General features: G+C 48.7%; 1 protein-coding gene across 2 annotated transcripts in view; it reads left to right on the forward strand.

The window, feature by feature from the left end:
- IGSF21 (immunoglobin superfamily member 21) overlaps nucleotides 1-27768 on the forward strand; it is a 275822-nt gene that overhangs the window by 94073 nt on the left and 153981 nt on the right. The window contains exon 2 of one of the 2 annotated variants that reach the window (XM_032759092.2): nucleotides 16599-16711. The exons of the other annotated variant lie outside the window; for it this stretch is intronic. Within the exon in view, the coding sequence (XP_032614983.1) occupies nucleotides 16599-16711 (113 nt within the window). The remainder of the gene's footprint in view (nucleotides 1-16598; nucleotides 16712-27768) is intronic. 2 annotated transcript variants of the gene reach the window in all.

Raw genomic sequence — 27768 nt, forward strand, 5'->3', positions numbered from 1 at the left:
GAAAAATAAAAGGCAAAATATTTAAGGATTCCTTTATTCTGCTTTTAGCTTCTGAGCCCAGCAATTAATTCTTACGTGCTAAAGGACTTCTGTGTTTATGAGGCATTATTATTTAATGTAGGCCTATTTTAAATTGTAATTTTTTTCACTAAGTTGCCTCTTTTTACTTATTAAGACCAGTTTTATAACCTAGCATAGACTGTATTCCCTGAGTAATAACTATTTTTCTTTTAAAATATTCCTTAATAACCCATCATCCATATTTTAAATTTTATTCTGAGTCAGAGATGCCTCCCTGTCGCTCACGCGTCTCTCCTCATGATTCTGAGTGATGTTGGAGGATGCAGGGCTGCCAGATCCTCTGCCAGGTTTGCTTTAAGTCTCAGTGCAGAAAGCAAAACAGCAGCCACTGGTGACTGCCCAGCCTCCATGTTCCTGAGGCCCACCTGGAGCAGCCAACAGGTTGGGCCATCTGCCCCACAGCTTCCCAGCAATGTTCCGTAAGGCTGGCTTGCTGGGAGCAGCTGATGGGTGGGTGGGGGGTGGGGGTGCAGGGCACAGAGAAGGGGATAGCTGCAGGAGCATGGCAGGGCAGTGAAACCCAGGTTGTCTGTGGCAGCACAGCCCGCGGGTGCCAGGCACAGTGCTACGGTCCTTGCCTGGGCCATCTCTCTGCATCTCCCCTTACCAGCCTTAAGAAGTAAAGAGAATTATCCCATTTTGCAGAAGTGGAAACTGAAGCTCAGAACAGTGGCGTGACTTACTCAGGGTTGCAAGGCTGGCTTGTGATAGAGTCAGAAGCTGCCTCCAGGTCTGTCTGATTCCCAAGCCCAAGGTCATAATCTGTCAGCGCTAGTGGTCCTGACAATTCTCCTACAAGCAAGGAGGCCAACTTCTCCAACAGAACCTTTCAGAACAGCTTCCCTGCTGTTCTCATCTTGGCATCGCCATTGTCCTGAGAAATAAGCGCCACGAGCCCATTTTTCAGATGAGATGACTGAGGCCCAGAGAGGAGTAGGGACTTGCCCTTTGTGTCCATGGCAGAATGAGGGCTAGCCCGGGGTTTTCCGCTTCAAGGTCTGGGCTGCTTTCTTTTCTTCCTGCCCCAGCCTGTGGTTTCCCCATTGCTGACTGCACCACCAGCCCAACCTAGGGGGTCCTGGCCCCTGGCCCTGGAGAGGGCACTGCAAAGACAGCCATGGGCTGTCAGAGCACCTCACAAGCATCCTGTGTCACGTTGGTCTCAGCCCTCCTCCCTCTCAGCAGTTTCAGCTGTTCCTTGGATGCAGGATTGACCCAGGGTTAAGAAAATGGGAATTCCCCTCACCCACCACCAAGGACATGGAGAAAGTTCCAGAGGGTGACCGCAGGCTGTCAGATGAAAGACGGTCAGAGAAAAGACCCTAGGGTGGTAGAAAGGTCATAGGACTGTGCTTTAGGAGACAGGGGTCCTGGTCTTGAGTTGCCTGTTAATTGGCTCTGTGGCCTTGGCCCGGCCCTTGATTTATCCATCTGTGTAACAAAAGAGTTTCAATTCCAGATCCTTAAGTCCCCTCCCTCTGATATTCTGCCATGAGAAACCTGCTTTGGGACTCCAATTCAGCAGTGGTATGGCCAGACCCACTGATTTATTTTGTTGCTTTTTCATTCATCTTATTCATTCATTCACTTTTTTTTACCAAGAACGTTATTGAATTCCCACTGTATGCAATGCATTAGTGGAAAGTAATAGTAGACTAACTGCTGTAACAAACCAAATTTCAGCAGCTTAACACAGTGGTATTTTATATCTTATTCATATCAGGTCCTTTGCGGACCATAGGAGGACTTGGCTCCATACAGTCATTCAAGTACCCAGGTTTCTTTTACGCTTTCATCTTATGATCCACCCTTTGCCAAGTCCTCAGAGCCCTCCCCACCCTGGTGATGAATGGAGAAAGAGGGTGTGTAGGCAGCATGGGAGGTTTCTAGGGGCCAAGCAGGAAAGTCATATTCCCTTGGCCAGGATATAGTCACGTGGCCCTGCCAAACTGCAAGTACCTACTGAGTAGCTTGGAGGGCAAGGAAATAGAGTGCGGGGAGCACACGGCCATCTGCCTGGGTCTGGGGAGCACACACACAGCACAGAGCAAGGACCGTGTACAAGACAGAAGCTTCAGACCCCAATGTGAACTCAGGTGAAGGAGTCTGGGACAAACGCAAGAACGTGAGGTCCCAGGTGGACCTGGAATTGGCAGGCCCAGCATTGCATCCCGCTGGAATCCCTGTCGTCAGCCCAGGATCTGTTGCCTAAGGAAGCTTTTCCCTAGTCTCGTCACCTTCCCTGCCCAACACTTCAGAGGCATGAGGACTGACTGAGCAAGTCCTGCCCTTCTCTGGCCTCATCGTCACCCATCCATACAATGGGAAGAAAAATGACCAACATTAGCTTTGCAGGGAATGGGTGGAGCATCAGGTGTCTACAAAGGGCCATAGAACAGCCTTCCCAAGCCTTCTTATTAATAGTATAAGCATATCATTATCAATAATGAAACACAAATTAATAATAAACAAACTAATGATAAATAATACATACATCATGAATAATACATTAATCCTACAAGCTTTTGAACATCTATTGCCTCCGACAGAGGAGAATTTGATTAGTTTGCTGGAGATTAGAGAGGGGGAATATTTCAAAAGAGCCCGGGAGGTCGGGGCAGGGGATGGATGCCAGAAAGAGCTGGGGACTGCTCCCTGCAAAGGCTGCAAATCTTTTGAGGTCCCTGGTGGCCCAGAGCTGAGCTGACCTGTTAGGGGAGGTGAGAACCAGGAATCTTGAGTGGGATGCTCCCCCACTGATGTTCTTTCATGGCCCAAATTTAGGATGGGAAATCCATAGCTCAATAAGGCAAAAAGTATCCAGCCGCAACAAAATTACAGTCCATGGTCCAGGCTAGGCCAGTGGAACATACCTATTGTATTAGTCCATTTTCACACTGCTATAAAGAACTACATGAAACTGGGTAATTTACAAAGAAAAGAGGTTTAATTGACTCACAGTTCTGCATGATTGGGCAGGCCTTGGGAAACTTACAATCATGGAGGAAGGTGAAGGGGAAGCAAGGTATGTCTTACATGCAGGCAGGAGAGAGAGAAAGCGAGAGAGAAAGTACCACACTTTTTTGTTTTTGTCTTTTTTTTGAGACGGAGTCTCGCTGTGTTGCCAGGCTGGCCAGGCTAGAGTACAGTGGTGTGATCTCGGCTTACTGCGACATTTGCCTCCTGAGTTCAAGCAATTCTCCTGCCTCAGCCTCCCAAGTCTGGGACTACAGGTGCACGCCACCACACCAAGCTAATTTTTGTATTTTTAGTAGAGACAGGGTTTCACCATGTTGGCCAGGATGGTCTCGATCTCTTGACCTCGTGATCCACCCTCCTCAGCCTCCCAAAGTGCTAAGATTACAGGCATGAGCCACTGCGCCTGGCCAGTACCAACCTTTTTTTTTTTTTTGAAACGGAGTCTCGCTCTTTCGCCCAGGCTGGACTGCAGTGGCACGATCTCGGCTCATTGCAAGTTCTGCCTCCTGGATTCGCGCCGTTCTCCTGCCTCAGCCTCCTGAGTAGCTGGGACTACAGGCGCCCGCCACTGCGCCCGGCTAATTTTTTGTATTTTTAGTAGAGACAGGGTTTCACCATGTTAGCCAGGATGGTCTTGATCTCCCAACCTCGTGATCCGCCCGCCTCGGCCTCCCAAAGTGCTGGGATTACAGGCGTGAGCCACCGCAGTACCATACTTTTAAACCATCAGATCTGGTGAGAACTCACTCACTCACAAGAACAGCATGGGAGAAATCTGCCCCCATGATCCGGTCACCTCCCACCAGATCCCTCTCCTGACACGTGGGGATTACAATTCAGGATGAGATTTGGGTGGGGACAGAGAGCGAAACCACATCACCTATAGAACTTATTAGTTCCTTCATAGATTCATGGATTCATTCATTCATTCAATGTGTCCTCAATGCCAGTAGTGTGGCCAGCAGCATGCAGAGCACTAAGAATGTAGTAACAGAGACATGCATTTGGCTCGTTAGAGGCTTCCAGTCTACTGTGGGAAACAGACTGGCAAAAAGAAGTGTCCTCATGCAATGAGTTGGGGCTATGGTAGATGCTGTGAGGGCCACCTAACCCAGATTTGGGAATGCTGGGCATGGAGTAGGTGAAGCTGGAGTGTACATCAGGAGTGGTCTTTGGGGTAAATGACATCTAAGCTAAGACCTGAAGGACACAGCGAAGTGATGGGGGCACAGTGATGGTCTTCCAGGCCTAAGGAATGGCAGGTGCGTAGACCCAGTGGCCCAATGCAGCCTGACATACTTGGAGAGCTCTAAGTAATTCAGGATGGCTGTGGCTCAGGGTGCAAAAGATAGAAGGGCAAGAGATGAGCAGAGCAGGAGGAAGACCCATGAGTGGTCTTGTGTAGGGGTCAGGGGTTTGGACTTCATCCCAAAGGCAACAGGGAGACAAAGAAAAATTTGGATGCAGGCCAGGACATGAGCACCCTGGGCTACAGCATGATCCACATTGTTCCAGGGCTCCATGGCTCACAAAGCCCTGTAAGGTACAGTGTTCATGTCTTGGTTCATTCATTACTTTATTTGTGCAGCACACTCACTGAGCACCCATCATGTGCCAAGCATTATACGGAGGTGCATACCAGGTCCCTGGGCTTAAGGAGCGCTAGTCTGATGCCTGAGACAGACACATGAAGAACCACGTGTTATATTACAATGGAATGTGTTTGGGCTGTGACTGAGATGTTTACAAAGGTCTATGAGCTCAGGAGAGGGTGTATCAGACTCATATCAATCAAGGAGGGGGTGACTGTCACATTGAACCTGGAAGGATGCAAATTTCCCTAGGTGAACTCAGAGGAGAAGGGCATTCCAGGAAGAGGAAACAGCACAGGGAAAAATAATTGGAGGGGTTTGGAAGGGCTGATGGGGGTGCTGCAAGGCGGGCAAAGGCACAATGTGAGACTGATTGAGTTGGAGGGGCAAAGAGAGGCAAGCTCATAAGGGACTCAGCTGGCCATGACAGAGTCTGAACTTTATCCTGAATTGGAAGGCAATGGGGCAGGGAAATTGAATGGCATTAACCAGACAGGTGGCATCATCATATTTGCATTTTAGAAATATCATTGAGACTTTAGGGGGCTGGGTACCTTAGAGGGACAAGTTTGGGGGCTAGAGACCAGTGAGCTGGCTATTGCAGAGTTCTACCGGGAAACGTGGAGGGGCCAAACTGAGGCCGGATTCGTGCAGAGTGGAGTGAAAAAGACAGTTGTGAGAGTTATTGGAGAAGCAGAATTGATCCGTCTTAGAGACTGATGACCTGTTAGCTTTCCCCCTCTTTATGGAGTGGCTTTCTTTTCTTAAGAGGCACTGCCCACTCCCGGCCCCACCTCTCACCCTTATTTCGGCCAACAAGGAGGTAGGTGGTTGGGAGTGCCCATTAGTCCAGCATGGAAGAGTGTATTTCACAGAACTCTGTGTACCTGCCTAGAAGATATGGTTGCAGTAATTGGTTTGTTGTAATAATATTTATTACAATAGTAATTACGCAGCACTGGAACCCAGGGATGATGTCCTTAGTGCTAAGATAGGGTATTTGTCTTCATGGGATAGGGGTGACCTCTTTTCTTCATGAGTGGTAGTGCATGGAGCTCCTGTTATCACATGGAGATAAATTCCAGACTCACAGCAGGGGGAGGGTGGTGCGAGGAATTTATGTGGCCCTGACTGTCATGGTCCATCCTAGCAAGACCTAAAATCCAGCTAGAGGAGCTGCTGCCAACCAACTGACCACCCGTCTGCCCCAGGTCAAGTTGTGGTGTGGTCCACAATGGTTCTCTTAGGAGATAAGGGTCCCTGAATTCTTGTCACCACTGCTGCGCTTCCAGATGCAGAGTGGGCTGAGAACCTGTCCCTGCTCTCAGGAACTCCTAGTCCAATGGCAGACACACCCACTGCCCCCTGAGAAAAGGATGGATGATCCATGTTGCTTTTCAGTCTTCACTAGTTACTTGCTATCAATAAGTAATGGTTTGGGTGACACACGGCAGACACTTCTGGGCCAAAATAACTGGTCCTGAGCTGGGTTCAGAGGACTGTATGTCAGAGATGTGGCGGAACAAATTGGCCAGCCCAGCCACAAGTCTCTTACAGTTCCAGAAACGTTCTCAGTCAAACACATCTTCCTGGCCCTCCTGGCAGCCTTTGCTGGCTTTGAACTTGAAAATGGCCTCAGCCATCAGTCTTTCTGCTGCCCCCTTGTGGATGCATTGTGTCCTGCGACTATAGCAGGGTGCTTGACCCTGCTACCTCTCAGCAAGACTTCTTGTGTCCTTCCTAGCCCCTAGTCCCGCTACCCACTACCCACTCCTGTTTTCAGCTTCTCCTTTTAGAAGCAAGGGGGAGTGGGTTGCCATGAGGTGGTGGGAAGAGTGTTGGACTCAGAGTCAAAGGGCCTGCCTGCCAAGCCTGGTTCTCTGTGATGGTAAGGAAGTCACTCTGCATCTATGAGCCTCAGTCTCCTCACCTGTAGAATGGGGACACTATCCGACAGGGTTGCAATGGTAATCAATGAGCTAGTAATTACAGAAACCCTTTGAAAACTGCCAAGCACTGGTCACATGTTCATTGTTTCATTCCTTCAACAATTATTTACTGGGCTCCTACTAAGTGCCAGGCACTGTTCTAGATTCTAGGGATATAGTAGTGTTAGTCCATTCTTGCATTGCTATAAAGAACTACCTGAGCCTGGGTAATTTATAAAGAAAAGAGGTTTAATTGACTCAAAGTTCTGCAGGCTGTACAGGAAGCATGGCTGGGGAGGCCTTGGGAAACTTACAATCATAGCAGAAGGTGAAGGGGAAGCAGGCACATCTTACGTGGCTGGAGCAGGAGAAAGTGGGGGAACTGCTACACACTTTTAAACAACCAGATCTCTTGAAAACTCACTCATCATCAAGAGAGCAGCAAGGGAAAAGTCTGCCTCCATTGCCCAGTCACCTCCCACCAGGTCCGTCTTCCAACACTGGGTATTACGATTCAACATGAGATTTGGGTGGAGACCACAGAGCCAAATCATATCAAAGTAGTAATTAAACAATACAAAATCAAGGACTTCCAGCTCTGGTGAGATGAAGTAAAGACAAGCCTCATTTCATCTTTCACTAATTCAAATATAAAACCTAGGCAGAATATATGGACATCATTTGAAAAATCTGAAAAGTAAATACTAGCAGATGGATTGGGGAAAAACACCAGAATCAAGGTGCCACATAAAGAATGAAGATAAATAAAACCTACAGTCTTACTAGGTAATACTTAAAAAGTGCAGAATACAAATGAAAATCACTTGATACACAAAAAAATCCCCATGAAAATCTCAACTCACATGGGGAAAGACAATCAGTAGACTACAACGAGACGGAACAGATGGTTGAATTATCTGACAGAGATTTTGAGGCAGCTGTTATGAAAATGCTTGAACAAGTTATCAAAAACAGTCTTGAAACAAATAATAATATAGGAAGGCTCAGCAAAGACATAGAAGATATAAAGAAGAGCCAGTTGAAAAAGTAGAGCTGAAAAATACAATAACCAAAATAAAAAACTCACTGACTAGACTCAGTAGCAGAATAGAGATCACAGAGGAAAGAATCAGTGAACTTGGAGGTAGATCAGTAGAAATTATCCACTCTGAATAACAGAGAAAAAAAATTGAAACTCACACACACAGTCTCATGGGGTGTACAGTCTAGTTGGAGGTCAGGGATGTCAGCAGACAATAAACAAGTGAGTATATGTAGGCAGTGATAAACATCTAAGAAGGAGTAAAGCAGGGTAATAAGTCAGAGAGTGACGGGGGTGCTATTTACATGGGGTAGTTGGAAGAGTCTTCTCCAAAAAGGTGACATTTGAACAGAGAAAGGATTGAGGGATTGAGCCATGTGGGTATCTAGAGAAAGATTGTTCTGGAAGGCGGGAGCAGCAAGTGCAAAGGCCCTGAGGTGAGGATATTCTTAGGAAGCTCAGGGGCCAGCAGCGTTCATTGTGAGCAGAGAAACTGAATGAATTCAGAGTGAAGGGAGCTGAAATCAGAGAGGTGGGGAGGACACAGGGCCAGGTGATGGCAGAACAGGTGGTCCAGTGAGGAGATGGAGCAGTAGGTGAGGCAACAAATGATAGTGGCCAGGTGCAGGGAGGTAGCAGCGGAGGGGTGAGCTAGTTGGATTCTGCATATATTTTATAGAGCTTACAGGCCTTGCTGGCTGCTTTGATGTGAGCACGAGAAAAAGAGGAGGTTCCAAGAAGTAGATTGGTGTGCTCTGAGCTCCTTGATTGGGAAATAGGGGGAAATATCACATCAGTGTAAGGCCTATTTCCTTGTGGTGCCTGGAGACAACCAAGAGGTGCATGAGGCAGTAATGGACTGCCTTACAGCAGGGTTCCCTACCCAGGACTTAGGCACGAGCATGGGGGATGTTTGCATTTCTAAGTGTGAAGTTTCCTGCCTAATCTGAGTCCATGCATCTGGGCTTGTGAGATAGCGTGAAGAACTACACCCTCATCTGCTGCAAGCTCCTTCGTTAGCTCCCCTGGTGGCAGGGAAACGGGAGAAGCCAGGAAGATAGGACACAAACTCAGCTCACTGTCATCAGGAGAAGCAGGATATTGTTCAGGATGCAGCAGCAGCTCCTCTTGCAGGCCTGAGTCTGCTGGTTCTGACACTCACCTGCTGAGGTGGGTACCATGTTTCTTGCTCGAGGGCCCTGTTGTTATGGTGGTTCAGTTAAGTGCCAATACCTGTGGATTTGTCTGCCTTACAGTCTCTCCCTTACCACCGTGCTGTCTGCTGACGCATGGTTAACGTCTCATATCCTACCATCCTGAGTGAGAGAACCCAATGGGGTGGCCACTCACCACTCAGTGCCAATTTCCTCTGTTGGATGCAGTTCTGATGCTTGGCTTCATGAGAGGCCATCGGACACTCCAAGCTGGCAGCAGCAGCAATCCAAGCAGATGTGGTCAGAGAAGCAGGTTCAGAACGCACCTGAGGTCAGGGGAGACTTTGGCTCAGGCTGCTTAGGGAAAAGCCCATTAGAAAGAGATGCTTCTGTGAGGGTCCTCCTGGGAATTACAAAACAGTCAAGGGAATGAGTAGAATCCATTTGTTTCTTTATTCAAAACCATCTTTGATCCAGGTACTGTTCTAGGCACCTGGGGACCATAGCACATAGAAACAGTTCATGGCCTGTGTTGAGGTGAGCATACCCTGAATATGTCATTACCAGTAATTTTCGGTGTCCCAAGCAGTAGGACTGGGAGAGGCAAGAGTGCTTTGGGGGCTATGGAAGTTTGAGGAGTTGTTTTCTTGAGAAGGTAATATTTTGTGAATCCTTCAAGGACGACCAGGAGGTATCCAAGTTATCCAAGTGAGGGAGAGGGCTTAGGGTAGAGGGACAGCCTGTGTTCAGGCCCAGAGGTTAGAGGAGGCTGTGTGTGCAGGATAGCAGAGGCAGCAGGGGCTGGATAATGAGTGCGAGGTGCCAGAGGAACCTGAGAGCTAGGCATGGGCCAGATCTCCCTGCTGGGGGGGGATGTGCAACTTTTCCTATGGAGCAATGGGAAGCAATGGGAAGGTCCTGGAGACCCTGAAGAAGGCCAGGGGCATGCATTTTAGAGAAATGATCAGGGAGCACAAATGGGTGCAGGAAGCCCATGTTGCATACTTTGTCACCACCACCACCACCACCACTATCTTCTGAGAACCCAAGAGCTGCCATGCTCTGAGGAGGGGGTTACCATTCACTCTCACTCAGCCTTACAAGTGTCAAGGAAGGAGTAGTTACCCCTATTATCCAAATAGGCACAGAGGTTTAAGTGAATTAGCCAGGGCCATCCATGGGCCATGGTTAAGTTATAACAAGAGTGACAACTCATCTCGGTTTGCCAGAAACATTGTCAGTTTTAGGTGCTGAAAGTCTTTTATCCCAGGAAACCCCCTCGGTCCTGGGCAGATCGGGACATGTGGTGACTCTAACATAATTTACGTCTCTTTTCAGAGACAGGCCCATATCCTTCTCATGGAAGCACTCGCTGACCCCGTCCACCGCTGAGGCCAGACCTGAGCCATCCCTCTGGACACATCCCCTCGGAGCTGGGAAAGGGCGGGGAATGATGTCGGGATGTTGCCAGGCGAGTTCCCGGGTGTAGGAGCTATTTGTCATCACCTCGTTAGAAGGGTGCCAGGTTCCTAAATATTGCCTGTGATTTTGCTAAATGTATCTTAACAGGAGTGGTGTAAACCCTGTCAGAGATGGAGGGGAGAGTGATGGCGCCATCCAGGATAATGAACTGCTTAGCTAAGATGGATCCGTCTCCACTCCTGATCCGCTTCTCGATACTGCGCTTAGTGGGGCTCATGCGTCAAGGCTGATTGGTGGCAAATTTAATGCCCTGAAAGACAGAGCTCCGTCTTTAGCTGGTGGCTGAGTAATTGGTGGATTTGCTTCTCCAAGGAATGGTGTTGAATTGTACCCAAAAGGAAGGTGGCAAGGTGGCCTCTGCTTCTGGCCTCCCAGGTTCAGGCTCAGTTAGCATCTGATATGGGGTTAGTTGGAGCAGGAAGGCCCCCCCAAATTTTACAGATGAGGAAACTGAGGCCCAGAAAGAGGGAAAACTTGCCTGAGGTCCTAGCGCTGGGTGGCAGTGTAGCTGAGACCAGAACTCACCTCTCCTCTGCTCTTCACCGCTGTGCTCCTGGCTTTCCCCACCCCTGTCTGCTCAGCTGCGCCTCCTCATTCCCAGGGGCTCCACAGGAGGGATGAACCCCGAAGTGCTTCCATTCAGAACCCCCTCCCGGAGGGTCCCCAGCAGGCACCTTCTTGAGCCTCCTCTCTAGTTTTATGTCCTCTGCCTCGGGGGAAGTTCTCACTTTGTGGGGCTCCTGACTTTGACCCCAGCCTGGATGAGATGTCTGGCTGAGCCACGCATCTCTGAATCTTCTCTTCTCTCCAGTCAGCTTCCAGATTCCAGTCTCTGCTCTTTCAACCTCTACCTTGGAGCTGTCTTTCCTAGACTGGAGAGTGGAATGCCGGAGGGAGTGCAGGCAAGGGAAGGGGGTTGGCGGGAAGCGTGGTGCCACCTCCCTCTGATCCGGGGTGTCCTGTTTGGGCAGAGCTTGTGTTGAATGAAGCTCTGGACCATGCTTTACCACTTTGGACCCTGTGATTATTCCTGCATCCACATTACACCTGGGGAAACTGAGTCTCATGGCGGTCCCATAACTTGCCCAGGTCGCTACTGAATGCTAGAGTGAGAACCTTGAACCTATCGACCGACTTCAAATTCTGGGGAGGTACATGGGTGGAGAAGAGCCAGGAAGGATGGGGAGGAGATTTTTAGGAAAAGAATCAGTGCAGGGTATTTGGAAGATGATGGAATTTTGTGAAATCAGGGCTGGGGGACTATTAATCGGACCTAGAGGAGAACTTTTCCTGTGTTTTTCTCTTGGAAACAGCTCCCTTGCTATATGAACCCTTGTCATCTCCTCTCCTGTGTGTGTCTGTGTCTCAGAGGTGTTTTCTCACCTGTGATCCAGGTGTTGATTGGTGCTGTCATAGCCTTGCCTGGCACATCTGTTGGAAAATCACCTTGCTTTCCACCTTCTCTCTCCCCACCCCAGGCAGAGAGCCCAGCTCCAGACCTGAGACTTAGACCCCACATATCACCTGATGTTTGTCCTGGCCTTGGATAGGAAGGGTGGAGCCCATAGCTCATTGCCAGGCTGTGACCTCAAGCCCTGAGGCAGTAGGGTTTCCCCTCTGCCCACCGTCTCTCACATGAGCTGGCCCCAACCTCAGGTCTCTCTGTTTATGGTTCCTATCATTCAGTGTGTAATTCTGGGTCAGTCCTTTCCCCACTCACCTGACCCAGCTCCTCACTGGCTTCCCTGCCCTGTCTGAGAGCCGGGCAGCTGGTGAAGACTCAGTGGCAACCGATGGAGCTGCAAATTGGGGGAGACCACCCAGGATTCCCAAGAGACCCCATCAAGTAGTATGATTCTGCTCCAGGCAGTAGCAAGAAGTGGTAGAAAGAAATTGGCTTTGGAGCCAGATGGCTCTGGGTTCAGATCCCAGCTTGGCTGCTCTGTCCACGCGGCATGGAATGAGGTGCTCCGTAGCTCTGAACAGTAGCTCGTTCCTGTCGGTGACAGAGGCATATTTACAGGAGGGTACGAGGATCCAAACTGCCTGTGCCCATGAATGCTCAAAATGCATCACTTATTGTATTCATATTTTAATACTCTACTGATATTAATGGAATTCATATTCCAGAAGGAGAGGCAGATGTGCAAACAGACAATTGCACTTCAGTGTGACATACTCATGGTCGTGGCATCGTACAAGGCACTGGTTGCTGCCTGAGCTGCTGAAAAAATGGGAGTGAAAGTGCTGGGAAAACTAGAAGTGACACGCGCTCAGGCAAGGAGTTTTTAATCCTTAGAGCTAAACCTGTTTCTGCAGCCTGGAAACCCCGCTCCCTCAGCTTCCTGCAGGGATGAGAAGGGGAATGCCCAGCTACGAGCATTTATCCCCGCTGGCTACTACCATGACTCCAAGTAGGGGCATCCCTGGAATGGAAGGCACAGTCACTCTCGCTTCGGTTTACAGCAGGGTTTCCTGATATTTGTTTTCAAGGACTCCAGCAGGGCTGAGACTAGGGTGAGACTAGCCAGGTGCACAGGGGGTAACATGCAAAGAGCCACCCACTCACTCTCAGGACGGTGCAATGAGAGGGTGTCCTTTAATTTTGCACTGCAGGCCCCTTGCTTGTCTCACTCTATTCGCTCCCATTCCTGGCTCAGGTTCTACAAGATGCTCTGAAAAAGATGGGCTCCAGAGTGTAAAATATTAAGAAAAATGTCCCACTCTGGCCCAAACTTGGAGGGTCACAAGGCACTGTGAGCACACACTCCAGCTTCAGGGCCTTTGCGCTTGACATGTCTTCTGTCTGGAATGCTCTCTCCTCAATATCCCCATGGCTCACACCTTCCATTATTCCAGCCTCCTCAGAAGGGCCTCCCAGGGCCCCTCTGGCTAAAGAAGCCCCTCGCCCATTACCTTCCATCACTTCACTCTGCTTTGTTTTTCCTCATTACGTTTATCACCACTGGACATATTTTCCATCATTTATTTGATTATGGGCTCTTCTGCTAAACTGGCAGCTCCATGAGAACAGGGATGTGTCTATTGTTACTGATATGTCCCCAGTGCCTACAACGGTGCCTGGTATGGAACAGATTCTCAATTAATATTTTTTTCATGCATAAACGAAAGACAGGAAGAAGGAAGGAGAGAAAGTTAAGAGAAATCCTGAAGGGAAGAACGGGTTTAATTATACTTAACCCAATATCTCTTAAAATTCATGGATGATGGAAATCATGTCTTCCTGCCAGACATGGTGGCTCATGCCTGTAATTCTAGCACTTTGGGAGGCCGAGATGATGGGCATATCACTTGAGGTCAGGAGTTTGAGATCACCCTGGCCAACATGGTGAAACCCCATCTCTACTAAAAATACAAAAATTAGCTGGGTATGGTGGCAAGCACCTGTAATCCCAGCTACTCAGGAGGCTGAGGCAGGAGAATTGCCTGAACCCAGTAGGTGGAGGCTGCAGTGAGCCAAGTTCACATCACTGCACTCCAGCCTGGATGACAGAGTGAGACTCTGTATCACACACACACACACACACACACACACACACACACACACACACACACACACATATCATGTTTCCTGAAACACTGGTAAGGAGACCCCTATTCTCTGCACACTCTGGGAAAAGCTGTCTTGTCTTAACCTGTCAGAGCCACCCCACTCCTGCACACACCTCCTGATTCACCTCTAAGACTGAGTGCATATGCAGTGAGCTCTCTGATCTCACCTTGGCATGCCCCTGTGAATTCTGCTGCCCCAGACATCTGCTGCACCTGCCAGTGCTCCTAACACTACCACCCAATCACCAGAGCTACAACCACTCCCCTACTTGCCCTCCCCGCCACCGCCACACTTACACTTGTAATTCCCTCATGGCTTGCCAATAAATGGTGACCCTCCATCCCGCCCTGCCTGCCTCACAGGCACACACCATCTGCACCCACCTTGGGCTGCTCAAAGATTTATGCATCTGAGAATATGTCCTTCCGTCCTCTTTCCAGTGGGAGGAGGACCTTCTCGAGCCTTGATCTCATCAGCCATCTGGACTGATGATGCTCAACTCATAACTATGTCTGCAAAGGTGAGAGAGAGCCCAGGGGAGGGCGGCCTCACTGGAAGATTGAGTCATGTGTCAGAATTGTGGCCATGGGGTCAGGTCCTCAACTCCTATTACAGTTCCTGCCACAATGCCCATCCTCCATCTTTAGGGCTGGAAGAAAAAAGTATGCAGGCTGCAGATGTACAGTGTTTGCCACTTTCTCCCACCTCTTCCAAGAGGCTGTAATAGCGTGGTGGTTGTCATGGAGCCTGAAGGTTTGGGTTTGAATTCCAGCTCTGTAACTTGCAGCTGTGTGATCTGGCAGGGGACTTCACCTCTTGGTTCACTCGCAGAAAGTGGGAATCATAATAGTTCCTCTCTCCTAGGAGTGTCCTGGTGATTAAGTGAGTAGATGTATATCATATCAAGTGCTTAGCCCAGTGCCTGGCACAAAGCAGGTGTGGACATCTGAGCCATTGTCACGATGTTACACTCGGGCTTGGCTTGCCCTGAGGTCTCCCTTTCCATGGGGTCTGTCCTCCTGAAGGTGGCCTCCTTGTTTGTCATGCCCCATGGCTGGGATCATCCAGGGTGGATCAGATTGCCTCTGTGCCCACCCACAACCCCCCATCCGCCTACCTAGAGGCTGGCTGGTCACCTGAGTGGTGACTGTGTTGGGCGTCTCTGTCTCACCCTCACTGCTTGTTCCTGGAGGGCTGGGCAATGCCTGGGTCTCTGCTTCCTGGATCCTGGCCCCGGGCCTGCACAGGGTAGGTGAGAGTGAACTGGGGTTGAGTAAATGAGGAAAAGCGGATCCGGGTTGGTCCTTCTGATCTTGGAGTTGGACCAGTTGGCTCTGGTTGTGGCTTTCTTGGACCAAGTGGGCTCCAAGGCTATCCAGGAACTTGACCTCTGGCCTAAGTTAGAGGCCACCCTGGAGTGAGCCCCAGGCCTTGCCCCTCACCCTGGAGGCTGGGTCCTGAAGCCTCGGACCGTGCAGGTCCGCTCTGACTCCAACTTCCACATTGATCCTCTCCAGGTCGATTCTTGTTTTGTTTTGCTTTTTGTTTTCCTGGAGTGTTGTAACCATTGAGTTCCAGGCAGGGGTCAGGCCCATGGGTTCCATCTATTCAGCTTGCCTGCACAATTGAAATCTTTGAACCCATCCTGGCTAGTTTTCTCGTTAAGACTATCGGACAGGATTGATCCATTAGATCAATGACTGGACATCAGCCAGCAGGAAGCCAATCAGATGAGCCTGGATGATCAGCCCAGGAACGAGGTTCCCCTTGGAACTGCGGTGACGGTCCAGGCCTCTGGGATGGGGCTAGTGGAGGCAGAGGAGTGGGTTAGAGGCCTCACCAGACGGGACTTTGGTGTGGAGAGAGCAGTGTCCCCAAGATGTGGCTACCAGGGCAAGAGTCCCAGCGTCTGCTCCAGTCACTCCCAGGGGCAGCTGGTGGTAGTCTGGGAAGCATCACCTGGTGTTTGCAACGAGTTCAGACTCCTCCCCAGATAGTGGGTCTATAATGGACTTCTCTAACATATCATCACTGCCATGGCCAAGGCTTGGACCCGACCCTCCCTTTAGGTGGAAAGTATGTGTGATGGGAAAGCCAATGGCGGGTGTTAAGGAAGCCAGTGATGGTTTCCCAGGGCTCTCTTTTTATCAGGAGTCATTTGTTTATGAGATTGGAAATGGAGGAGTATGGGCACTTAGAACACCATGTCCCAGTGTGTATTTCTCAGATCCTGGTTGCGTAGGATGGTGATGGGGCTTAAGGGGTGGCTGAGCGACCCATATTCAAATAGGTTTGGAAATGCCAAGTAAATACATTTCAGCATTCATTTCCTGCAGGACCAAATAGATGAATCATGAATGCCACAACTCTAAAAAGGGGTGGAGGGGCCATGTTGGAGCACAGAAGCCTTCTCTGGGGTATCTTATAGAAATACGTTGAGGCTCTTCTTGGAGGTGCCAGCAGGTCCTACCTTCAGGGGAAAATGTGTCCCAAGCAGAAGTGTTTTTGGTTTGGAGGGATCCATTGGAGTCAGGGAGGCAGCCGAAAGGGAGATGTTAAAGAGAGGGAAGAAGAGGGTGATTGGCTCCATTCGGGCCTGCAGTCACCATTCACAGAAGCCACAGTGTGAACAGTGTCCCTCAAAGTTGTGCAACTACAGAACCCAGCCTTCCCTCCTCTGTCTGCTCTCTCCCTGGCCTTGCCCTCATCAGCCCAGCCCCCCGATCAGCTCGTGCCCTTACCACCCCTTTCTCCTCTCTTCTGTAGGCTACCTGACAGTCAACATTGAGCCTCTCCCCCCTGTGGTGGCTGGAGATGCTGTGACCTTGAAGTGTAACTTCAAGACAGATGGGCGCATGCGGGAGATCGTGTGGTACCGGGTAAGTCACCACCACTGCCCCCTTCATGTCCATGGCCAGGACTGATGGGAGGTCCTCAGATCCCTCTGGACACCCTCACTGGTGTGGCTATGACCTCGGCCCTGACCCAGTCCTGAGTTGTCATGGGCCTCTGCTGGGTCCCCGTCCTCTGCTGACACCCTCCTTGGGGACTAGCCCTCCCTTCTACCCTCAGGATTGATCTGGTTTCCGCCTCCTTTGTGCTCCTATTATGCCCCTACTCTTGGAAAACTCCATTAGGCAAAGTAGAAGTTACTGAGAACACCCTGGGCCCTGGGCGCAGTGTAATCACAAGTAATGTCTGATGATGGAATTTTGAGCATGAGGCTTTGGATAATGTTTTTGGCAAGGGAGAGAGAAAAACAGGAAGGCTTCCTGCCTTTTGCAAAATCAAATCACAGAGATAGTCTGCCACCTAATCTGACATATAGGACTAACCCTGGTGTCTGGCACCATCTGAGAAGGGAATTGGTTAGAGATGAGCAGGTACCTACCTGCCCAGGGCCCAGGTGTTGGCACCAGGAAGAACAGCTTGGAGTCTTGAGCACAAGTGGCCTTTTCAACCACTGAGTGAAATCTTCTTGTGTCTGGATGGGTCATCCCAGCCTTATATCCCTTTGCCACAAAGGAATTGGGGCTGGGCTCAGAAGGTACAGTGGGCACTGATGCTTTTCTTGCAATGCCATGCTCGAGTGTGCACAGATAGAGGCACCACCATCCTGGGGGAGAGCTCTTCTTCCATCATCTAAACAGGGTTGGCAACATTTTTTGGTGAAGACTGAGATTGTAAATATTCTCCTGTCTGCCAAACATTCAGTCTTGGTCACAGTTACTCAACTCTGCTGGTATGGCACCAAAACAGCCACAGACAGTGTGTAAATGAAAGGGCATGGCTGTGTGTCAATGAAACTTTACTCATGGGCACCAAAGTCTGAATTTTGTACAAGGTTCATGTGTCATAATTTCTTCTTTTTATTTTTTTTCAATGATTAAAAAAGGTAAAAACTTTTCTTAGCTCGCTGGCTGTAGAGAACAGGCTATAGAATGACTTGGTTCATGGGCTATAGTTTGCAAATCCCTGATCAGAAACCACGTTTTCCTAATCTTTGTTGCCCTTTCTTCAAATGAAACCAATGGATAACACAGTCAGGTGGAGCTGTTCTGGAGGAAGTGATGGAGCGTGGAAGAGAGGGCAAGGAAGGTGGGGGGTGGGCACGAAGCTGTGATTCGAGATCTAGAGCTGGCTCCTCTGCTCCTTGGAGCTGTCACCACATCTACACACAGAGCATGGAAACTCAGAGGAATCCCTGGGGCATGCGTGCTCTTCATAGTCTTGACTCAGAACGGCTCTCTTCAGTCTCCTTCTTGCTGTTGGTCCAGGTGAGCTTTGAACCAGCCTGTCTTGGCTGCTCTGCTTTGCATTTTCGGTCTCTGATTCATGGTTTGCTGGTTGTTGCTATTTTGTTGGCTGTGATCTGCACTCCTGCTAATCAAAAATCATGGTTCTGTTTCAGCATTGCAGTCTCTCCTGCTTAGAGTTAATTCTAGTGCCCTCCACCCAAGCTCTTCAGGTAGCCTGGGCCTCACAGGTGTGAACCTGACATCCAGCACCCTAGAGGGTCCCAGCCTTAGGGAAGGGTGCCATCCTAGATAGATCAGTGGACCTAGAGAAAGTCAAGGCGTATGTTAAATAGTGCCATGAACTGAATCACTAAGAGGCGTATTTACAGGATATGAGAACTGCTTGGCTGACACAGGCTGCGAGCATCTCATTAGCACCTGGCAGAAGGACAGGGATAAATTAACTCCAGCTCACTGCTGATGATTGGACCACATCTCTCCTTCAGCCATCCCATAGATGGGATCAGAGGGAGGGGTGGTGAAAGACAGATAGAAATATGGAGACCCAGTGGGAACAGTTAATGGAGCGAAATGGAAGGAAGCTTGGAGATGGGAAAATAGCAGTGGGCACCTCATTGCCTTCCAAGCTCTTGAAGCAACTGTCCTCCCTCCAGTTTGAAATCGAATGTTACCGTAGTCACAGTGGTGAAAATCTCCCTGCAGAGGCTCCTGCTGGAGTTACGGGCAATGCTAGTGCCAGGCTGGGCCCAGGTGTAGAAGCCAGAAGCAGGTTTCCACATGGCTTGACTTGATGTTCTTGAAGATGGTGAGCAGGACTGGGGCAGGAGGATCCATGTCCTGGGCTGGACAGAGACTCTCCTTTTTCTTCTCCATCCTCCGGTAGGGAGACCCTCCTCTCTCCCAGACTCTCGCTGCCTAACCTTGATGCCACTGATTGTTTTAAGAATCAGTGGCATCTCTTACCAGTGTCAGGCCCTGTATATCGGGCCATGGTAGGCTGCACTAATTAATTTATTTTATTTCATTTCACATCCTTTGACTGAGGGCCTCTGGAGCAGGCATATGCAGATGTATGCAAATCACATGCAAATCACCCACTAGAGCCAAATGCCTGGGCCCTTGTAATTCTGTAGCTGGATGGAGGTGGTGGCTCAGCTGACTGGTTACTGTCCTCAGGTCCCAGGGAGCCCACGTGCCCTGCCTATGATGGGAAGGATGGGGGCAGAGGAAGGAAGGAAATTCCAGGGAAGGGCTCCATGTGGCCAGTTTTTGCCTGCTGCCACTCTAGCTTTCCGTAGTGATTGTCTCTCTTCCCAAAGAGGCAGCTGAAGGGAGAGAGATAACAGCCTACCAAGATGAGGGCTGCAGGAGTCAAGGTCAGGGCAGGGCTTCCAGAAGGAATGGGAGCAGTAGCAACGGGAGTTCCAGTGTCCTCCAGCCAGACCCTCCTCTGACCCCTTCCTCCCCTGCCAGACGAACCCCCCCCTCGTGGCTTCCTTCCCCGTCTCCCTCTCCCCACAGCCTGCCCCCCTCCTCCAAGCAGGGAGCTGCCGAGTGCTGTTTGTTTTCTGTACGTGTGTTTGCTTCCCGTCCCAGCTTCCTTTCTCCATCCTCTGTGAATGAGCTTACAGAGCCCGGCTTGGAAGGAAATGAATAGATTACACAGGCCCAGTCAGGACTGTGTCTCCAACCCCGTTAGAAGGAAGAAGCAGGGCATTGTGATGAGGCTGCCACTGCCTGCTCAGCACAGTGGGCACAAAATGGCCCAAAACATGTGTCAAGCCCAGCAGCCTCCCTTCTGGTCCTAAATACATTATCTTAGCAAAGGGATCATTCTGAGCTGTCAGAAAACATCACGAATGCATTGGATTCTTTGGGTAAATCAGGGCAGCTGATGAAATTATCTGAAGCTATAGGGATCACCTAACCTTGGAGCTAACAAGACCTCTGGCTGGATATTTGGGAAGGTCTTGCTTGTGGACCCCTCAAGGGACGGGAAGGAAATTGGGAGGAAGTGGCAAGAGCCTGACTCTTGAACACTTTACCCCCATGGTCTGGCCAAGTGGGGAGGAGCTCAGCCCATTTGTAGAATAAGATGCCAAAACTATGAGAACAGACTCAAGAAAGTATGTGTCATCTTAGCCCTTGGGTCTGGGTTGCCCAATATGGTAGCCACCAGTCACACATGGATGTTAACATTTAAATTAAATCAAATTATTTTTAAAATTCATTTCCTCAGTCAGACTAGCCACATTTCAAGTGCTCGCTAGCCACCTATAGCTGGTGGCCTCCATATTGGACAGATAAAGTATAGCACGTTTCCATCACTGCAGGAAGTTCCATTGTACAGCCTGCTGTAGAGCACTGAGATTTTCTTCTGCAGCCTCTGGAATACACTGTGCTCACCTGACAAGAGAATAGCAGTGAATGCTCATTGAGTCAGTTTTCCAGGCAAACTTGCCCTGAAATGAATTTTAGTAAGATGGATCTCATTTGGTAACCTGACATCATTAGATTGTATGTGTGTGTGTGTGTGTGTGTGTGTGTGTGTGTGTGTGTGTGTGTGTTGTGTGTGTGTGTGTGTGTGTGTGTGTGTGTGTGTGTGTGTGTGTGTGTGTGTGGTGAGGGAGGGTGAAAAAAGGGAGATGGTCATCATGCTCAAATAACTTCTTTGAAAACGTAAAGATGTCAAGAGCGTCGTCAGCCCTGTGAGGTGCTGGGTATCATAGTTGTCTGTTAAAGCCTCGTTCAACTTGAGGATGCTTTTAACCACCCACCTCTGCTTTCTCCACTGTTACAAGGGTTCATCTCCCAGATTTGAGTGTCCAGGCTTCATCTTCACAGCTCATGTAGATAAGCTCCACAAAGCTTTTTTTTTTTTTTTGGCTAATAGAGTAGGGGTGGAATTCTATACTTCACCAGTAGGAGGCTGTCACCTAATAACTAATCTACCCTAGCACTTAAGTCAGGACTTGGTTCAAGAAAATGAATAATAAATAATGTTCTTTACTTAATCATTCCTATTTACATCTGTAACTGGGGACTTATTTATTAATGCTGCTTATACTAATTTGAGTGGCTGACATTATTGAGCCTTTACTATGTGTGAGCACTAGATCAAGTGCTTTACATAGATGATGATATTTCATTTTCATGTTTTCACTGCAAGGTAGATACTATGATTAATTCTGTTTTCCAGATGAAGAAACCGAGGCCATTCAAAGCGACTGTGTCTCGGGTCGTGTTGTCTTCCCTGACTTCTCCAGAAAGCTGTAGGCACATCCTCCTCCGTGAATCCTCTTTGTGGGTCTTTACACTAGTGCTTACCTCAGCATGTCAAAATACCTGCCTCTGGACCATGATTATCTGAAGAGCAAAGACTATGTCTTTTTTCCTGCTGTATTCTTGACACCTAGAGCAGAGTCACCTCAGTGAACATTTGCTAAATTAACAAATCATAGAGCTATAATGTGCACCTGTTGATAGACCATGCTATGTAGCCCACTTCTGTCTCATGTGGGCATCTGTGTAATGTTGATAGTATCTGTTGGTCAGGGGGTGGGGAGTGTGGGTCTTTGGATACTCAGGGGGCTTTGTTAAGTATGAAGGAAAAGGGAACATTTCTTATTAGGAAACACTGTCTGAACTCATTTAGTTGGAGGCCACCTGCCCAGCAGGCAAAGCCAAAGGTCTGTTTATATCATGGAACTCCATTAAACAGTCACAGAGAATCATGGGAGTTTAACCTTTTACAGCAGTTTTTATCATCCCTCCTTTGTTTTCACTCCTTCTTTTACAATTTGTTCCCGGGAGCCACTCTGGGCCCAGGTTACAAGGCCACAGAAAAGACAGCCAGAGAGAGAGAGAAGGAGATCTACAAACAGTGATAACATCCCTGCTTTCAGTACCCCCTTATCTCACCTTTTTCACCATGTGAGAAGATGCATACCTGGGTGTGTGTTTTGTGGTGCAGATGATGCGACCTTGCCAGGGCGATCATCCCCTCTGGGTTCTGCTGGATGCCTCTGCAATGAGGGTTTGTGGTCGCCTGGGACCATTTGAAAAGGAATTGAGACTAGAGGCTGGGAAGGCTGAGGTAGGAAGAGAGAGGACTTGGGCATCAGAATACCTGTGTGTGAGTTCTGGTGTTTGACCTTGGGTGGTGACCTAACCTTTCAGCCTTTTAGAAACTTCACCTGAAATTGGGCATGAAAACATGTATTTTGTAAGCTTAAATGAGATAATGTCTGCAACCAAAAGAGCCCGTTGTTTAGCTCACTGTGGCACCTATTCAATGATAGCTGTTGTCATTTCATGTCTGTTGATAGCTTACAGGATCTAGAGAGGGAAATTATAGAATAAGAGGGGAAGGTATTTGGGGAGGATCACCAGGGTTAGATCCCTTGAATTCCATCCTACCACCTGCATTCCCAAGGGATATGGGCAGAGACAATGCTTTAAATGGTTATGCTGGTGAACTCACTGGGTTTCAATTCTTGGAAACCCAGTGGCTTAACACAGTTAAGCCATTTCAATGGATTTTAGCTCTCCCTGAAACAGGGAGCTATTTCAAAATGGCTTTACTATCATTGGCTCTCTCTCCGTCCCAGCCCTTGACAGTGTTTCATTATTTGAAGCAAAGTTGAAAATGATGATCCTAAGGAGACAATACAGTCCCACCATATCATAAGGGCAAGAAGGTAGGTACACTCTCGGGTGACCAAGAAAGACCAGCACCAAGTTCCCAGAGGATGGGGCTAGACAACCCCTTTGGCCCTTCTTGCTTGGCAGCCTTGTTCCCGGGAGCCGCTCTGGGCCCAGGTTACAAGGCCACAGAAAAGAGAGCCAGATAGAGAGAGAAGGAGATCTACAAACAGTGATAACATCCCTGCTTTCAGTACCCCCTTATCTCACCTGGCTGCTTTTTGCTACTTCTCTGACCCCACATTCTGATCTTGAGTTCAGATCTTATAGATATAAGTCTGGAAAAGGATGTGAGTGAGGAAGACAAAAGCCAGGGTTGAGCCAACCCAACCTGCCTTGTCTAGGCCTCCTTCCCCAACCCCTCGCCTTCCAAAGAGCCAGGTTCTCCCTGATGAGGTGTGTCCAGTGCTCAATCTTATCGTAACAGTCACATGGGAAGGAAGAAAAGGCAGCCAGAGAGGGCCCACCAAAGGACAGTTGATTTTACAACAAATGTAATAACACATAAAGAGGAAATAAGAACAAGTTCCCAGGTCTAATTCCATTGTAATCTGTATTCATCTGTTCTTATGCTGCTATAAAGAACTGCCTAATACTGGGTAATTTATAAAGGAAAGAGGTTTAATTAACTCACAATTCTGCCGGGCTGGGGAGGCCTCAGGAAACTTACAATCATGGTGGAAGGGGAAGCGAACACGTCCTTCTTCACATGGTGGCAGGGAGAAGTGCCAGCAGGGGAAATGCCAGGTGCTTATAAAACCATCATATCTCGTGAGAACTCACTGTCATGAGAACAGCATGGGGAAAACCATCTCCATGATCCAATCACCTCCCACCGAGTCCCTTTCAAGACAAATAGGGATTATGGGAACCACAATTCAAGATGAGATTTGGGTGGAGGCACAGCCAAACCATATCACAATCCTTTAATTCAACCCCAAGGAAAACTCCACCCCTAACCACAGCTGTTAAGTTGTAACCATCCAGACTCATCACACTGAGCTCCTCCTCCTGGGGATGGGGTGATGGGAGGAACCTTCAGCTCCCTCTAGAGGCGAGAGTGTGAATCACAATCATTGCAGCCCTGATCCTTGATCTTTAATGGAAGTTCTGTTGGAAACCAGCAGGGGTCCCTCACTCTGACAGCTCATTCGGCTTTTCAGAGGCCACTAAAAATACACTGCTTCCTGAGACTCATTCTACAGTTATTGAATCCGAATTTCCAGGACTGGAGCCTCAGGGCATTTGTACTTTTAACGAGTTCCCCAGATGACAGTGACGCAGTCAATCCAGCCAGGGAGCATGTCATGGTGTTTGTGAAACTCTTGTGAAACTCTGATAGAGGGAGCTGTTCCATGCACTCATCCAACATTAATTCAACACATATTTATGAAACCAGGATGGTCCTAGGCACTGGGATTTCATCAAGGAAGGAGACAAGATCCTGTGCTCATACAGTTTACCATGGGGGAGGAGTTAAAAAGATAAACAAATAAGGAAGATACCAGCTAATGATAAGTGCAGTGCATATAATTAAAATCGAGTGGTGGGATAGAAAGGGATTGCGTGGTCAGGAAAAGACATTTAAGCTGAGATCACAAAGGCAACAGGAAACCTACCATGCCAAGGGAAGAAGGCAGAACAATCCAGGCAGAGGGGGAAGCAAATGCAAGACAGTTCTGTGGGAAAAAGTTTTGTATGTTCAAATAACAGAAAGTGCATGTGGCTGGAGCAAAGTAAATAGGAGGTGATGTTGGAAAAATGGGCAGGAACCGTTCATACCGAGCCCTGTGCTCTAAGAAACTGAAACTGGAGTTATTCTAAGGGCACCAGGAAGCATTGAGGATTTTAAGCAGAGAAGTAACAGGATCTGGTTTACTTTATTAAAAAGGTCACTTGTGGGTGGAGAATGGATTGCAGAGGAGGTGAGAGACTGGCAGCAGAGGGATCACTTGGAGGTTAGAACAGTGCGGGCAAGAGACAACAGTGGTTCGGTTGAGTACCAGGATGGTGGTATTGGAAATGATGGGAGGGAAAAATGTTCTGCTTATGCTTTGCAGGTAGAAGATAAACGACTTGCTAACATGTGGAAGGGATGAGAGAAGGGGGGATTCAGGATGACTCCCTGCATTGGGGCTTCAGCTGGGTTTGCAGGAGCAGTGCTGTTTAATGAGACAGGGAGGACAGGACAGGAGAAGCAGGTTGCAGGGTGATATGGCTTGGCTATGTCCCCACCCAAATCTCACTTTGAATTGTAATAATTTCCGTGTGTCAAGGGTGGGGCCAGGTAGAGATAATTGAATCATGGGGGCAGCTTCCCCCATACTGTTCTCCTGGTAGTGAATAAGTTTCATGAGATCTGATGGTTTTATAAACGGGAGTTCCCCTGCACAAGCTCCTCTTGCCTGCCACCATGTAAGATGTGACTTTGATCCTTATTCACCTTCCACCATGATTGTGAGGCCTCCTCAGCCATGTGGAACTGTGAGTTCATTAAACTCTCCTTTATAAATTACCCAGTCCCAGGTTTGTCTTTATTAGCAGCGTAAGAACAGACTAATACACAGGGCCGGGTGTCAAGCACTGTCTGTTGGCCATGTTAAGCTGGGAGTGCCTCTAAGACATGGAGATGGAGCTGCTGCAGCTGCTGTTGAGGCCACAAATCTGGAATGTTGGGGGGAGGTGAAGCCTGGAGACTTATACTTGGTATTGTCAGAGAATGGATGGTACCCAGTGCAAGACCCTTGGGCACTCCAATATTTAGAGATAGAAAAGTGGACCAACAGAGAGGCTGAGAAGGAGGAGGAACAGCCAGCAAGATGTGAAGACAGTAAGGAGAGTGGAGTGTCCTGGATTCCAAGAGAAGAAAGTGGCTTAAGAAATAGAATAGTCAGCTGTCAGCTAGCTGTGTCTCACACTCCAGTGAGTGACTTGAGAGCAGAGAAATGACCACGAACTTGGTAACATAGAGAGCCCACTAGGGACCTGGGCAAGGGCAGATTCTTTGGAGGTCCTGGGGGCTAAAGCCTAGCTATAGTGGGCTGAGGGGTACATTGAGATCAGCAGTAACATGGCCTTGAGCTTTTGTCTAGTAAAGAGATTTGAGCTTGAACTTCTGAACAAACCTTTGCAAGTAACATGAACACTCAATTGCTTCTATTGAATCCACTCCTATTTGCATGTCATTCATAAAATTGCAAGCCCACTGTCTTTTCCTACCGTCCTTAGCCTTTCAATCTGAACTGGTGGCAGCCTCGCTCCCCTCATCGAGAACGTGAAAGTGGCTGCCCAGAGAGTTTAGGGGATTCTAGTGTAATTAAACAATACATTTGATATTTGAAAGAAAGATCCTGCTCTACCATTTAATTAACTCAGTGGCCTTGGACGACAACTATTCCCAAAACTTCCTAGGCACAGTACACAGGTCTGAAGGTATAAAGAAGGACAAGTGGGCCCACTCGCCTCGAGGGGAGTGCTTCCCATCCAGTTGCCCATCATTAAGTTGTTAAGTTCTGTTTCATCATCTGGCCAATGGGCTTGACTGCACTTTCCCTAAGGACCTCACAAAGATTTGTGCAAAACAGATGAAAAGCCCCACAGACGAGCTGCTTCTGTCCCCCGTGGTGCAGGGGAAATAAACTTCACATACATTACTTCATCCTCTCTTTTCTGCCTGGGCAAATCTTACTCATTCTCTCCTCTGTGAAGCCTTCTGACCCCTCTCACCAAAGCAGAATTAAGAGATCACCTGCTGTGTTCTCTCAGTGTTTTGTACATACTTCGATTAGAAAGACAGCACCTGGTAGCTTAGTTATTCATCTTTGCATCCCTTGCAGAGTTTTATTTTTCTGCTTCTCTGATGTGTCATTCATAAAATTACAAGTCCATTGTCTTTAGCCTTTCAATCTGGAACTGGTAGCAAACTTGCGCTCCTCCTGGAAAATGTGAAAGTGGCTTCCCAGAGAGTTTAGGGGATTCCAACGTAACTAAACAATGTATTTGGTATTTGAAAGAAAGACCCCGCTCTAACCTTTCATTTGTGAATGATCCCTGGGCCAGGGACTCTATGTGGGGGCCTCAGGGTCCCTAGGAAATATGTGGATGGGCTTCTGGGGGTGCTCAAAACCCCAGAAAGTATGCCTAATATGTTGTGTGTGTTTTTGTGGGAGAAAGGGGCAGAATATTCTCAAAGTACTCTGTGATGCCCCCATGCCTCAACTGAAAAACCCAGGAACTGCAACAGCAGGCATGCAGGTGTTCGCTGAGTGTGAAATGTGTAAGGCATCTAGTTATCTCCACTCTTGGGTCATCAAGGTCCATATTTAGGTTGGCTCTACCAGACCCTGTAGCTGTGAGGTTGTGTCAGATGGATGAGTGGTCCACGAGCTTCCAAGGACTGCAGTGGGGAATGGGGGGTGAGAGGTGAGGCAGTCAGCCTTAGGCAGGAAGAGCTGCCGTGTGACTGGGATCCGTCCAGACACCACAGCTCAGTCAGCCTGGATTTGTGCACAGATGAAGAGGAGATAAGAAGGAGGGTGGTGGGGAAAGGCTGGCTTTGGCCACACATCACTGCTCTCCCTGGCTTCAGGGGGAGGGGTTTTTGACCAAACAAATCCATCTCTTGGGGATTAAGATCAGGTTTCTGATAATGGCAAGGAGACCACTTCCCTGGTCCACACGGGGTTGATAAGAACTCTTGGCTTCCAAACTTTTGAGAGGGGGTGCCAATAGTTGAAGTGGACACCCAAATAACCAGGTGTTTTATTGGACCACATGCAGAGTCCACCAGTGATGGGCTCCCACACTGGATGGGTGAGAAAGACACGGCATATCTAAGGATAACACACTGATGGCTCAGCTCACTCTGCAGAGTGTGTCCTCACTTACCAAGAAGAGAAAAGAGCAAAGGCCTGGGGCACAACATCCTGCTGTGTGACCTTGAAGAAACCACAACCCATCTCTGAGCTCCAGGA

The sequence above is a fragment of the Hylobates moloch genome, unplaced genomic scaffold (genome assembly GCF_009828535.3).
Source record: "Hylobates moloch isolate HMO894 unplaced genomic scaffold, HMol_V3 SCAFFOLD_9, whole genome shotgun sequence".
NCBI lineage: Eukaryota > Metazoa > Chordata > Mammalia > Primates > Hylobatidae > Hylobates > Hylobates moloch.